Below are 15,725 nucleotides of genomic sequence, written 5' to 3'. Positions count from 1 at the left end.
GAGAAAAAGATTGTTTACCGAAATAGGGGTGGCTGAAGGCAAAAAATTATGAGTTCAAAATAAGAAAATAAATTTTTTGGTCGTACTTTGGATACCGAACCGCTAAATTTCCTATGAAAATGATATCTTTTCGTTGGAAACCTCCAGTTTCTTTTCCAAATGAAGTTTTCCATCTGTTTATCGAATCAGCTAACTAAATGTGTGGCAGTGGTAGTAAGAAGCCCCCTGGTCCATAGGCTGGAAAATTTTGGTGGTATTTGGTGGCAAAAACATCACCTCTATGTGACTCCAATATTGGTGGTTGACCAGGTGCATAGTCACACAGCAGAAATATAAAAAAAATTTAAATTCATGTACTTTCGAAGAATGTCCTTAAAATTTTGAGAAAATTATGCAACAAAAACGTACTTTTAGATATGGCTGAGTTTTTTAAATCCGATATTTTTAAATTTATTTAAAGTCACGCAATCAGATAGCTTGGACTTGACTTTCATAAAAATAAACCGACGAAATATGAAATAAAAATTCAGTTTTTAGCAAATTCCAAATCCATTTAACTCCATTTTTTACCAAGATGAATGTTTCTTATATTTGTAAACAACGTCTTGAGTACGTTCACCATTAAAAATGTCAAACTTCATGATGACAATGGCAGATTTGACATATTCAATCAGTGTTGCCATATCTCAAAACAATATACCAAAATCCGTATATATTTTCAGAGAAATATAAAAAAAAATGTAAATTCATGTACTTTCGAAGAATGTCCTTAAAATTTTGAGAAAATTATGCAACAAAAACGTACTTTTAGATATGGCTGAGTTTTTTAAATCCGATATTTTTAAATTTATTTAAAGTCACGCAATCAGATAGCTTGGACTTGACTTTCATAAAAATAAACCGACGAAATATGAAATAAAAATTCAGTTTTTAGCAAATTCCAAATCCATTTAACTCCATTTTTTACCAAGATGAATGTTTCTTATATTTGTAAACAACGTCTTGAGTACGTTCACCATTAAAAATGTCAAACTTCATGATGACAATGGCAGATTTGACATATTCAATCAGTGTTGCCATATCTCAAAACAATATACCAAAATCCGTATATATTTTCAGAGAAATATAAAAAAAAATGTAAATTCATGTACTTTCGAAGAATGTCCTTAAAATTTTGAGAAAATTATGCAACAAAAACGTACTTTTAGATATGCCTAAGTTTTTTAAATCCCATATTTTTAAATTTATTTAAAGTCACGCAATCAGAAAGCTTAGACTTGACTTTGCATGTATTTTCTTGAAAAATAAAATTGTGAATTTATCCTTTTAAAGGATATTTGGCATCCGTTCAAGTTTTGTGCGTAAAATGGAGCTGAGGTCAACGATCCCTTCGAATTAAATATTGTGTGTCAAGAAATACAAACGAAATATCCTGGGTTGGAAACTTTTCCGTTCGGCAAAATGATAAGTCGAAGTTTTCGAAGTTTTGCTATATTGCCAAATTTATCTATATTTCAGATTTGATCAGAAATGAAAATTTCCTGCTTCGGTTTTTGTAATATTGAATTGTATGGCCATAAAAGCAACACTCGTGTATAATATTCATATAAAAGCCTGTGTAAAAAATCTTCTCAAGTCTGACACAAACGAGTACAGGATGTTTTTTATTCTTATTTACGGCAGATAGCTTGACCTTTCATAAGGACGTGTTGAGGATTTTCTATCAAGCCTGGCAGGCTCAAAAACTACCATTTTTTGTAGTAAAATGTGGTCCCTCTTTTTTATAATAACTAAAAGTAACTGCATAGATAATTGCAGCTTGGTTTGCCGTTCAAGAAAATTTCATTACCGACCTCGGGGCACGTCAGCATCCAGAGAAAAACGGGAAAAAATAATTTCTACATATGAGGTATGGGATGATTAAATGGTAACAAGTGGATTTTCCCCGTTCTACCCTAAATCCAGCTGGCCACTTCCTGCTTCCCTACGTAAGGAAATTCAAACTGAAATGATAGATAATTGCCGTTCGAGACAATACGAACCCCGATTTTGGGAAGCGCAGGTATGTTTGGGTCACCTTCTGTCGTGCTGGTATTCTTTGTACGGCCATTTTGTGGGGGGTTGCCGCTATCTTGATACTCAATTTAGCCGGCAAAAAACGGCAGTTTTTGAACTCGTCAGGATTTATTTTGACTTGACAGGCCTTAAAAATTAAGTTAATATGGTAGTCAGTCACGTAATTGATTGATTTATTGCCACCACAGTTGAATAAATTGTAGTTAATTTTAAATATCGTACCAAAATTGTGATAGCATCATAATATGGTCGTAACGGTAGTTTTTTAACTATCTGCACGCGAATAAAAATATTAAGCAATATTTGATAACGTTATCGTTTTCGTCGGAGCATTGATAAGATAAAATCTAGATTTTTAATGAATTTTTGACTTGATAAACGCATGCATGCGTTTTATAACGGTTTTTGTACAGCCAGAAATATTTAAATAGCCAGAGAAAGGTTAATGCACTTTATTAGTTATCAAATTAGAAAGAAAAAAATCGAAATTCGTGCAATTTTTATAAGAGCATTGCTTTCAAATACCGTTATCATCAATTTTTTATTAAGAGCTAATTTAAATTGAGTCACGCCCTTTACATCATCAACGAAATGAACAAAAACGGTTTTAATCGTGGATACGTTCGAAAAATTTATGGCGTCGAGCAATAAATTTTACTATTTCTATTGAATAACGATTTTACAGAATAATTGAAATTTTATACTTAGATATTAGTGACCTACTACATTAGACAATTCATAGAAACTGCCTCACGCAATGCCTGATGAGTTTCTTATATTTTGAACGTCAAAACATTTATTTATATTAATTTTTAACCATAGTTAGAAATCTCAAAAATTCATAAAAATAAACCGACGAAATATGAAATAAAAATTCAGTTTTTAGCAAATTCCAAATCCATTTAACTCCATTTTTTGACCAAAATGAATGTTTCTTATATTTGTAAACAACGTCCTAAGTACGTTCACCATTAAAAATGTCAAACTTCATGATGACAATGGCAGATTTGACATATTCAATCAGTGTTGCCATATCTCAAAACAATATACCAAAATCCGTATAAATTGAAATATTTACTGGATCTCTTCGAGTAAGTTTTAACTATTTTTAGTTTCTTTATTGCTCAAGGCACGTAATTAAATATTTTTTCACGTGTTTTGAAGAAAATATTAGTACACTGAGGCAATACCCGCCAAATGTTTCGATAATTTTTCACCAAAACGTAAAACGTCCTTGAATCCGTAATAGCTAATTTAATATACGAAGCGTGTTACAACAGGCTGTCCAACCTATTACAAACAATACACAAGATGGTAATTACTAATGCAAATAAAACTCACCTACATATTATCTAGTTAAGTGAATATATTATTTTAATTAGAATTAATTTTACGCTTATTTTTAGTTTTAATCTCGTTAACTGATATTCCGTTAAAAAAAAAACTTTTCACTTACACGAGAAGACCATTTTTTCGAAAAATATGCCGTATTTTAAAAACTTGATTTACTTTATGGATCCTTAATTTAAGGACGAAAGAATAGAAAGAGGAATCGAAGACCACAAAACAGATATTGAGTGAGTTCGGATATAATACCCATTCGTACGACAAAAGTAGTGAATTTTTCTACTTTACGTTTTCTTAGTGTGAGAAAAGTAGTAGAAAAACTGTCGTCCAACCTCTGTAGCCTTGCTTCTATTCTCCACCTTTTTTAAAATTCTTATCCTCATCTCCAAACATAAACTTTTAATTTTACTAACGCACAAGCAATCTTATTCAGTAATTATGGCAGAATATCATAAATTTTAATAAAAAACGTTCACTTTTACCCACCGAAAAACAACTAGAAAAATGTAAACATCTTCAAGATACGATCACACCATGCGCGTCACAGACCAATCAACTGTTATTGTACTGGTTGAATGCAATCATGCCTAAATAACCAATCAATGCGTTCGGTTAAAGCGCGAATTTTAAAAACGTTATAACGAAATCGCGCCAAGTGAGGTATTACAGTATTACATATATTAGATCTTATATATTATATATAATAGAATCCTTACTCTTTACTTTTACCATATATTTTGCTCCTTCAAGTGAGAATAGAGCTACTAAAATAATACGCAGTAAAATATGCAACGAATCACAAGTTTTATAAAAAACAACTTTGTATTAAAATTAATTTGAATCGTAGTAACAATCACTTTTATATATTTACAATACAAATAAAGCTTCCAATGTTATTGGTAGATAAAATTTTGATGCAATTATTAAAAAAAAACAATTTCTAATAAATTGTAGACATCTGTTGGTCCAAAGTTAATGTTTCTCATTTTTCGTGTATATGAGTCAATTTTTCATATAAATGACATCATCTTTAACTTTACAAACATTCAACCACCCATAAAAACCAGTAATATAGGTTAAATGTGGCCAAAACGACACTATAATATAGTTCAAAAGACAACAATGGATGATCATACTTCTACGACTTTCTCTTATTCTTAAACGAATGCTTAAAATGTGTTTGTTATATCACGAAAATACATCTCCACAATAACAGAGTATACAAAACTACAAACTAGATATCAAAAGAATACATAAAACTTAAATATATCGACTAAAAAGGTTTCAAAGGTGCCTAAATCGATCTACTTTCATATAAAAAGTATTTTCGTCCCATACATTATTAAAAAATTTAATCAAAATAGACTTACCTATTAAGATAACAGAACATTTTAACACAGCTAACACCCACAACAATTTAATAAAAGCTTATGTCATACTTAATTACGCTAGAAATTCGTTTAATGGCATCATTAAGAATTATATAATAATAACAATATGCCATTAAACTTTTAACCTCAAATTTAACCAGAGTATATTTTCAAATTGTTACGATATCGATTCAACATTTTTATGTATGATATTAACCTGTACACCCTTTCGTGCCTTTGTCCCAGGTTAGTTAAGGGATACAATGATTATATTACTTACTTTCGATTCGATGGATGTAAACCTTAATATACGTCCATAAAGGAAACTTCTTGTATGGTTTCAAAAACCCGGCACTTAATAATGATAAACCCGGTATAACCGAACCGCACAAACACAACTTCGTTTGTGGAACTGTTGTAACAAATTTGCAAATGCAAAGCTTGTCTTTATTGAAACTGTTCGTAAAACGCAAAACGCAGCACGCTGGATTAAGCGTGCGTTGTTGCCGGTTGAAGTATCATGTTTTCCTTGACATTAATAAACAGTATTTTTTTTAACAATAATGTATTTAAAATAGAATCTAGCAGGCAGATGATAATAAATACAATTGAAATAAAATAAAAAATAACGAAGCCACTGTATAATTAATACCAATATTGGAATACATCTTGTCGTATAACATTCAAACTATTGAAACTGAATGTTTTAACTTAATACAAATAATTTGAATAATATCTGTTATTATTCATTCAACATTAGGTATAACACACACTGTATAATATTTTATTTAAATTTAGTATACAGGTTCCATAGGCGTTCAACGTGAAAAACTAGATGATAAAAAACGCTGTTAGCAATCTATTAAAAATGATTATTTGGCGTAACTAAATGAGCCATTTTAGTGGAAACGGGTTGAATGGGTACGTGGCATAGTTGGACACGTGCCAATGACGAGTCAGAATTTGGAATAGTGGGATGAGTGCCTTTATGTTTAATCGATATCGAAGGGTGATTCGTTCAATTTAATTTGCGTCAAATTAGGTTATGTTATGCATATCCAGTGTTACTAGGTATTACTGTATCACCATATTTTCTGTAATATAATGAACAAAATATCTTTAAGTTGTTATATTAATATTTTTAATAATATAATGTCTTTGAAATCAGGGAGGTAATTAACATGACAATTGACGTAATCGTGTCATACAAGGTCTTATCATGATGCAATCAAGAACTAATTATTGAAACTGATCATGTATAAACTAAAAATACAATTCCAATTGTGTCATTAATTATAGATTCTAAGCCTTATTAATCGCTATTTATTTTATTATTCCAAAAAAACTGCATGATTTTACGAGTTAAATAAAGAATTAATTTTTCATCGTTCCTTGTATATGTGAATTAATATAATAACGAAAACAATTATAACAAAAATAATTTTTCACATAATTTTTGATTCCGAGGTTGAATTAAAATTTTTAATATTGTAGTTCATTATCTCACATTCTGGCAACGCTGATGTCCTTTTAACCACGCCTGTAACTGATTAAACTGTAGTTACATATTTTACCACACAGCGCTCTTTGTCAAACAACAAACGTGAAGTAGTAGAAAACTATATTGACGTTTGTTGATATAAAGAATAGTTAATCGAATGTTCAACAGATCGAGCTAGTCGGTTGGTTAATAGGTATAAAATTTGTTTACTTTGAGATGGAAACAAATACACACATAAGGATGTTGTAAGTTGAAACAGTATATTATATTGATTGTTAAATAAATAACTTTGTTTGCACATCACATATTTGAAATTAGCGTTTCACGAATAATTATGGTAATTATTGATACGTCAATATAAATAAAAAAATCAATTTATATGTCATGTGGGTTTTTATGAAAGAAAAATCCTATAAATATTTAGAAAATTATAGAATTCCTTGAAAAGAATTTAAAAAAAAGTTTTTTGTAGTAGTTTTTCACTTACTCAGTTTGATCAAGGTCGGCAGGGAAAGGGCTGCTGTTTTCAGGTATCGGACTAGGTTCGGGCTCTTCTTGAACCGGCGTTTCGAAAATAAGCGTTTCTACCATTGATCCTTTGGAACTGCCAAAAGACACCCTGAAATAAAAAACAGTAATTGCAAAATTGAAAAAAACTGATGATAATAAAACGTTGTCTCTACTGTCTAGTTTGCAGAGACAAAATTCTATAGAATTTTATGGAAGTTTGTATCGTGTGAACCCACCATAAGACAATATAGGTCAAAGAAGACGTTTAACATTTACCTATAACTTCTTCTGATGAACGTGGGAGTGAAATATCTCATATTTAATTTGTTATAGTTATAAATATACCAGCGTAAATCAATGAACCTGACCATCGTTGTTTAACAACAAAATCGCGTGCTGTTAATAATGATTTATGCCTTTGGACAAACACCTGCATCATGTTCACAGTGTAAATCAATTAAGAGGAATTATTCTTCCTGTTTCGTATCATTGAATGGCGATGGAATAGAAATTACAGAGTGTGAAAAACTTTTTTGAAGCAACTTTAAATTGATTTATAGCGCCATCTAGCAAACGTTATAGGTTTCTCCAACAGCTGATTGACAAGTCACATAATTATATGTTAATAACATTAGTTTTTTAGACGGATTTAAATATATTTAATTTTTGATATAAATACTTTATTGAAATTATATTATTCTACTACAATTTTTTTAGAAGGATTAATTTGGATAATCACTTTGTTGTTCTACATCCTTTTTTTCTTAGTCACACAAGCCGAAAATAATTGGAGAAATATTTAGGTTATTAACAATTGAAGTGAATGAAACACTAATTCATTGATTGAATAACGGAGTTTTCTTCAGATTTAACTTCGTTAAACTGCTCAACTTAATTTAATAAGTTAACCAAAAGATCACAACAAATTAACCTCTGCATTTCGTAAGGTTTCCGAATGTTTTTTGTCGACATTTATTTGGAAGTGGCTATGCAAACAAAGTAACGTCCAAATTGGAAATATAAAATAATAATTTCATGAATTTATGTGATGTAAAAAGTGTAAGTCAGCGTTTGGATTGCGAACAAATCAATTCTTATAATATTTAATGATAACAAAATTATTTACAATACATATATGATGAGTAAAAAACACACAGTAATCAAAAAATGTAAATACATATTGAAATTTAATGAATCTAAATAGAAATATCTTCGAAATTCTAAAAGGTTCTACTCTGACAGGGTTCAATGTGGCAAAAGTGCATTGAACGACTTCAAACTGCTGCTGAAGCCCCAAATGCTACTTAAATATTTGTTTTTATCAAATATATGGCTACTTTCGCATGAAATTGGGGTTGAGAATCATTTTTAACGTTTATTCACGTTAAGAATTCATATTACAACAAAATGAATGAAGTTTTAAACTGAAGTCTTCCATGGCAAATTGGTTATTAAGTAGCCAATCAAATCATCTGATCTCTTTGAAGTTTTTGAAGTATTTTTTTATTGCTGACTACGCTGGCTTACCCCGTAAGTGTGGTAAACAGAAATAGTTCATCCACTCCTCAATAAAATCTGGAATTATGAGAGGCCCCAAAAGATTCGAGCGCAGAAACAATGATCAAACTACCAAAAAAAGGGAATTTATCTAATTGTGTAAACTAGTGTCCCATCACGTTAATGAACAAGGCTCTAGTTAATCTGGAAAGAATAAGAATGAATAAAACTGGACATGGTTAAATTTGCTCGATAAAGAAATATCTACGTTTACTTTACTACAACATATTTTAAAATGAACGAAATAGATCCAGACATAAATGAATGAGTCGGGGTTTATATGATCAACATTTGAACTTATTGAGCAGAGACTCATTCAATAAGGAAACCTGATTGTCGATTAGATCAGGAATTAATCAGCTGTTCTTGTTATGGAATTTTCAAATGGGAAAATGATTCCCCTATATTCTATCGAATTTTAGTTTTCTTCTTTCCAGCCGACTGTGTGTTATATAAACACTCATGAGCACGAACAAATTCTATCAGGCTTTCACTCAGTGAAGTCATTTTTCAGGGTTTCGATGAGGTTATGTTTTTGACGTTCAGCGCTTAAAAAGTAGAAATTTAATTAACTTCGGCGTATTGTATGCGTTACTACAGTTTGCACTATCTTTGACGTTTATGAATGTTTTATGATTGACGTTTAATTCCTTCACGAGATAAAATATCGATTTATTTAAAGAATTCCATCGATTATTCAACGGTTGATGTATCAAAGCCTAGTTTCCTCGCCATCTATTAGGAAAAACTGAAATTATTCTTCTCTAGGAAATAATCGAATGAAATTATTAACATAGAAACCGCAGTTGAGGTTACTATCTTCTTCTATGCTTTAATTACGTTTTATATCCTGTGGTATTATACCCGCTGGGATACAATAAAATATAATATGTAATGTCGGTAATTCTCTTTGATGTTAGAAAAACCGATATTGAGTGCCGCCTATTAACGTTCTCAGAATGTACTTAAATCTCGTATCTTCGTTTCTATTTATGTTTCAGCTTCGTAGCAATACAAGAAATGTTTGTTCAACTGTCCATCGTCAAGTTTATTTTAAATAACTTTCAAATTTGGCGGGCGAGTTTATTTTGTACCGGGTGGGTAACTAAGAACGGCCGCAGGCCATATATCAGGCGTACAGCTTTGGGAGATAATAATTATAACAAAAGAGGCCAGTGGCTGTGAAGCAAATTCGCAACTGGCTAATGAACTTGACATACGTACTAATAATTGAGCCATTCCTTGAAGGAACGAATTGCCAGCGCTTTTAGAAGACTTACCTTCAGTCATTCGTCGTGACATGATGGTTGCCCGGCACATTACTCGATATATATTCGGTATTTTTTAGATCAAACCCACATACGACAGTATTTCGATAGCAGAAATTGAAACTGTTGTCCTATGCACCAGTCAGCGTCTAACTATAGAAAATAATGGGCAACATTTTGAACACCTAAGTTGTTAATTAATGTGGGTTTGAGATTATTGCTCTACTCCATCCTACAGCCACGCACGAAGCACGAGTTCTCTTCAACAGCCAAGCCGACAATAACAGTAGAGTCAGTCGGGAGTAAGACCAGTGTTGCCAGAGCTAGTACAATTGTACAATTTTAGTACATTTTAGTGAATTTTATATGCTAGTACATTTTTCCTTTTTTCTAATACATTTTCCCTGCGTTCGCAAATATAAAAGTTTTTTATATTTTCGTTTAATAAAATAAACTAGAAATTGTACTAGATTGTAACAATAATTAGAAAACAGAGCCAAGTTGATTTTTGTACTGCATTGCTAATTTTATCGGTAAACTTTATATAAATTTTTCATCCTTAAAATAATAATTGACACAGTCTATAACATTTTTGGAAAAAAAAATTTAATTTAAACTTATGTTTATACATCTTTCTATAATTTTATTAAATTTGTTTGAAGTTGGTACAATCTAGTACATTTTCTAGTTCAATTTTTACATTCAGCTTTTAAATTGTGGCAACACTGCCTCAACAGCCACGCCGACAATAACAGTCGCGAGTCAGTCGGGAATAAGACGTAGACGGTAGAGGTTACTCAACTTCACGCGTGATCAAGACGCTCATTTAACATATAAACAACATAAACGAGTATTTTTACTATCAATCTCAGTTCTCTTATTTACATTGTACATAAGTAAAGTGTTTCCATTGTTTAAATTCTATAATAAAAGTGTTTTCCTCCTAACCGGCGTATTAAGAAGATAAAAATCCTAGATAACCATTAATAAGTTTGTTAGATGGTTTATTGAATGATTTGTTCTCATTGTTAGTAAAGTTAACTCCATCTAGCAGCAATAATAAGAGTTTAAATTACTGCAGGTAGGCCAACGTCATAACTTTACATAAATTTTTAATTTCCGTTTGGGCGAATCAACCTACTAGACGTTTGAACCTATCATTTGAAAAGATAAACTAAAACTTATGAATTAAAATTTTTTTCTCCTTAAAGTTGTTGCTGCCCACCCGGTATTAACAAGTCGGTTATTTCGCATTGTTTTTTCAAAATGAAGATTTCTCAATCGATAAGAAAGACATCATTATTACATTTAATATAGTTTGTTGTGACTTTATGGACGTCCAATGTCTTTTATAATCATGATCACTATTAAAAACAGTGAACCACTTATAGATCCTTACATGGGACAAAGCACTTTCAGGATAATATTTTCGTAACTTTTCCTTATTAAAACTAACCTATTTGCCAGTTTTATTTTGACACACGATATCAGAAACATGACGGAAACTAACAATCGCCGTAGTGAAAGTGTTGCCAACTTCTAAAAAGTCAATCTTGATTCGAATCGGCTATGTATATATCATTAGTATAAGCGGGGTTGCCAACTTCCGATCAAAGAAATCCGGGACAAAAAATCTAACCCCATTTCTCCTGAATTTTGAAAGTGGAACGCTCGCTAATTTCAGAAAAAACTGATTTTACAATAGGCCTTTATAGTAGGCTACTGGGAACAGCGCCATTTCGATTTAATAGCAATACATCGAATCTCCAGGTACGTTTTTACTTCCAAACCTGGGGACAGACCGTACGGGACACGATGGACTGTTTCGGGAAATCCGGGACGGTTGGCAACCGTGCATTAGAGCGAATATTTATGTACGGAACATCCGGTATAATGTACTCAGTAAATTTCTCTACTTATTCCAGTATATTCTGGTCACAAAATGAAGCATACTACAGAACGTGAAATTTATACAAATTATGACCATGGTATGGAAATATAAAACGTACTGTTAAGGTGTGTGCGTACCTGACTACATAATACCCCATATATATGTCAAGTTAACGTATTTTGTGTAATAAACTCAACCAAGAATATGTAACAAACCGTCAGTGTTTTATGGGAACCAAACCTGTACGGTCGTCATTCCATATTTATAAAATAGTATACTAAAAATACCGGTCACATTCTATTAATAGTTGCAAATATGCAGGTATATTGGTAGACTATACAGATTGTCACAAAAGAGTACTATTCCGTCGTGTCAATTTCTTTCAAAGTAGGTACAATAAAAAATAATGAGGAATCATAATAGACCAAATAAATGCTAGTTTCGTCTTTTTTGGTAGCATAGCGGGTTATTATTTTTAACAATCTCAAATCGTCGTTGTCTCAACAGAATTTGATCTTTAAAGTCGTTTTATATTTCACGGGTCGAAACGTCATATCTTTGACGGATAATAAAACACAGGGGCGGAAAATGCATAAGTGGTACAATGCTGTAAAGTTATAATAAATACATTGATAAACTAATTAGACTGTTAGGATACACGCACATGTTCTGCACACTCTTTCTATAACCTACGATGACCCACGTTCAGGGCCGGATTAAGATTTATAAGACCCGGGGCTAAAATAATGACGGGGCCCCCTTAAGGAATTCGTAAACCCGGCAAAATTCACAAAATAATATCAATACGTTAGATTTTTGGTATAACACATCAAAAAATGATTTCCAAATGATGGGGCCCGGGGCTATAGCCCCCCAAGCCCCTAGCTTAATCCGGCACTGCCCACGTTATAGTCTCGGCGGTCTAAAGCTCGTGTTTAACTGGAAAAGTTTGTTGCATTTAGTCCAGAATAACGCGTCATACGATTTGAAATAAATAATGATTTTTATTTATTTATTAATTATAAATACGAAGAAAAGATAGAATTAAGGTCTTTACCGAATATTATTATAGAAAAAACTGTTCTTAGTAGTGGAGAAAAGCTATACGGGACTACCGAGGACCATTTCATTCCTTGTAGAATTCGAGGCGGACCATATACGAGGATGGTACCAAAAGTACTTGGTCTAACCTAGAGATGGCGGTAGTTGCTTGAAAAATACCATTGAGTTAGAAAGTACACAATCTATAATCAACGCCACGTTGTCCAATAGTGAACGTTTTTAGTGAATTTGTAAATATGGAAAAAATTCATCGTTATGTGCATCACAAAACACCGTTATCGTGTTTTTTATGTTAAAAAAGTAATAAAAAGTTATTATGATGAAAAATGATAAATATCTAAAATTATTTGTGGGTATTGTTATTGTTGGAGGTGGTTATGTGATATAAATTATTGAGTTTGAATTTTTTGACGTCCAAAGATGCGAAGAACAACTGGTAGTAGATTGGAAAAGCAAATGTCGCAGTGTTACATGGCCGTCTATTGACAATGTCCAAATTATATTAAAAAAAAAAGCAATTCGATTTGTCAGAATGAAAACTACTTAAAAGATCTTATACTAACTAAAAATTTTTATTTTTAATCAATATAACCAGCAACTTATTCGGTTTATGCCAAATTTATACGAAAAAATAACAATTTAAACAAAAATTCAATTAACCCTTTAAAAATTTGAGTGATAACAATTATAACGTGGCAACGATGCAAAACGCTGTCATATTATGCCATCGAAAACTAGCTTCATTGATATGATTATGTTTTAATACGTTTATTTCTATGGTAAGATTAGATCTATGAACAAACTCTTCACACCAATCTTAATGATTTGATATTTGAACATTTTATGTTAAAGTTTGGTTTTAGTTCCTCAGAACAGATATTTAATTGATTTTTGTCGCATGTTAAAGAAAAGTAAATTTGGATTGTGTTGTTCGGATTGAAAGCTCGTGATTGAAATTATGTAGGCCATAAACTACTAGTCTCGAAAATTGTTATTTCACATGACATGTGAAGTAGAGATGCGTCAAGTGACTTTGTAACGTATTAGTGATATAACTTTTTGATTTTTGACAAGACGAAAAGAACAGAATGATTTTTGAAAATGAACATAACCTATTTCTATGAAATGTATCATAAAAAAGTCTATTACCAAAGAAAATGTTATTTTAATGAAATGATTTAGTTAAATTTCTGTGCTAGATACGCCTCTGTCCATAAATCGCTGTAAACCATTTTGAACTTCTCGATTTCTTCTCATAAAAAGCATATTTACATTTCGATTTACACATTTCACGTGCAACCATTATAAAATACATTTAGTACACACGTGACAAAGCATAGTAGTGACTTGATTAATCAAATTGTATGTCTTCCACCCCAATTAACAATGTTTGCGCTGTTGTCAGACTTTAATTTAATCATGTAATATTATTTCCAGAACAATTGATAACATAAATCTTTCATCAACTTAGATTTTTTGTTAAAAATATTGTTTAAATATTTTCAGCACCTAATTAAGCTGTCCAAACCACGTGATTAAATATGGCGTTTATGGAAAAGTAGTTCCAAAGTGTTAACTAATATTATGGATATGTTTCTGTTTATTTAAAGTGTTTTCATGTTAATTCGGGTTTTTTTATATACTAATGATCATTTAAAGGCATTATTGACGAGAAATTTTTATATAAAAAATTCCGAAATTCCTTGGCGGTTAAACTATTTTCCCAGACACCTACAAGGCATGTTTAAAAAAAAATAAGTTACAAAATAACCACTAATACTACAAATTAGGATAATTATAAAGTCAACACGCAGATACCATTCGGGAAAATTTCTGACACATCGTTAAAATGTCTGTTTTCATGTAAATCATAACCTCACTAAAAAAAAACCGTTAATGTAGTCTATTCTACGTAAGGATTTCTTCATTTCGATATTCAAGTGTTTCTAATCTTTTTTAAAATATATTTGAAACAATTTTTCAACTATTTGGCAACACTGAATATCTGCATAACAAAGATAACGGTTTATTGTAAGTATAATTGGTAGACATAAAACGAGGGTGGACGTATCAGAAACTAAGCAGCTGCCTGTCGAAAATGATGTTCTGTTTGAGGGGGGTGTGTGTGCCAATAATACCTCGTGGTAATACCCGTGGGGAGGATTCCAATTGTATGAAATTGCCTCGAACCCATCGATGACCTTCACGACAAGTGCAAAATGTAGTGATTCACTAGACAGGAAATATACAGTGTTTCCCATAATTGTTGAATATATATTGAGAGTAGTGAATCATAGAAAATATGTTGTAATTTTTTTAGTTTAGGATTTTACCAATAATTGGATTGGCTGACTTCCAGTTACGAATTACGCGAAACGGTAGTTCTTGATCAAAATAGACTCAAGCGACGCGACAACCCTGCAATCACAAGTCACTGGCAGAAAAACTGACAACAACAAACACGAATTATATTTGACAGTGGACAAAATAGTGATAAAGCTGCTCAAGCGGTCACACTATTGCGACAAGGCCAGAGTCACCAAGAAGTGCCCAATGCGCTGAAGATGAGTCAGGTTGGTGTTTCCAGAGTTTACCGTCGTTACCAAGAGATTAGAAAAATTCAAATAAGACGCGGTTCCAGAAGCAAAAAGTGTACATCCGAGAGTGATAACCGTTTAATTGTTAGATCATCGACTAGAAAGTGGACCATCACTGGTGTTCAAGTCCAGCAAGAGTTCATATAAACGTGAGGAATGGATGTGAGTGGCTGGACAGCCGTAAGAAGACTTAAGGCAGCTAACCAGGAGTGAAAAAGGCAAGCTACTAGCCCCTAATTAACCCCAGCGGACCGAGTAGCCCATCTACGGGAAATTGGGCTCCGCTCTCTTCTTAGACGAAAGCAAAGTCTGGTAGTGTTAGAAGAGAAAACTTGGAGAAAGATTCACGCAGTGTTGCATGAAAGAAACCGTGACTTTTGGAGGAGATTTCTGGATGGATTGAGCGGACATTTTAATGGAAGCTAAAACCGAGTTGGTTTTATTGAAAGTGTCGATGGAGCGGAGGGATTAACGGCAAAAATTTTAGGGGATCACGTCGTTCCTTAGACCAGTTTCATTCATACAATGCCCAACCATGTATACTGC

General features: G+C 32.1%; 1 protein-coding gene across 1 annotated transcript in view; it reads right to left on the bottom strand.

Annotated features, from left to right (window-relative positions):
* LOC130904142 (uncharacterized) overlaps nucleotides 1-15,725 on the bottom strand; it is a 96,249-nt gene that overhangs the window by 45,392 nt on the left and 35,132 nt on the right. The window contains exon 3 of the mRNA XM_057816729.1: nucleotides 6,782-6,913. Coding sequence (XP_057672712.1) covers nucleotides 6,782-6,913 — 132 coding nt within the window. The remainder of the gene's footprint in view (nucleotides 1-6,781; nucleotides 6,914-15,725) is intronic.

Source organism: Diorhabda carinulata, chromosome 2, assembly GCF_026250575.1.
Source record: "Diorhabda carinulata isolate Delta chromosome 2, icDioCari1.1, whole genome shotgun sequence".
NCBI classification, from domain to species: domain Eukaryota; kingdom Metazoa; phylum Arthropoda; class Insecta; order Coleoptera; family Chrysomelidae; genus Diorhabda; species Diorhabda carinulata.
Note: the sequence above shows the minus strand (reverse complement) of the source record. Positions and strands in the feature narration are given on the sequence as shown.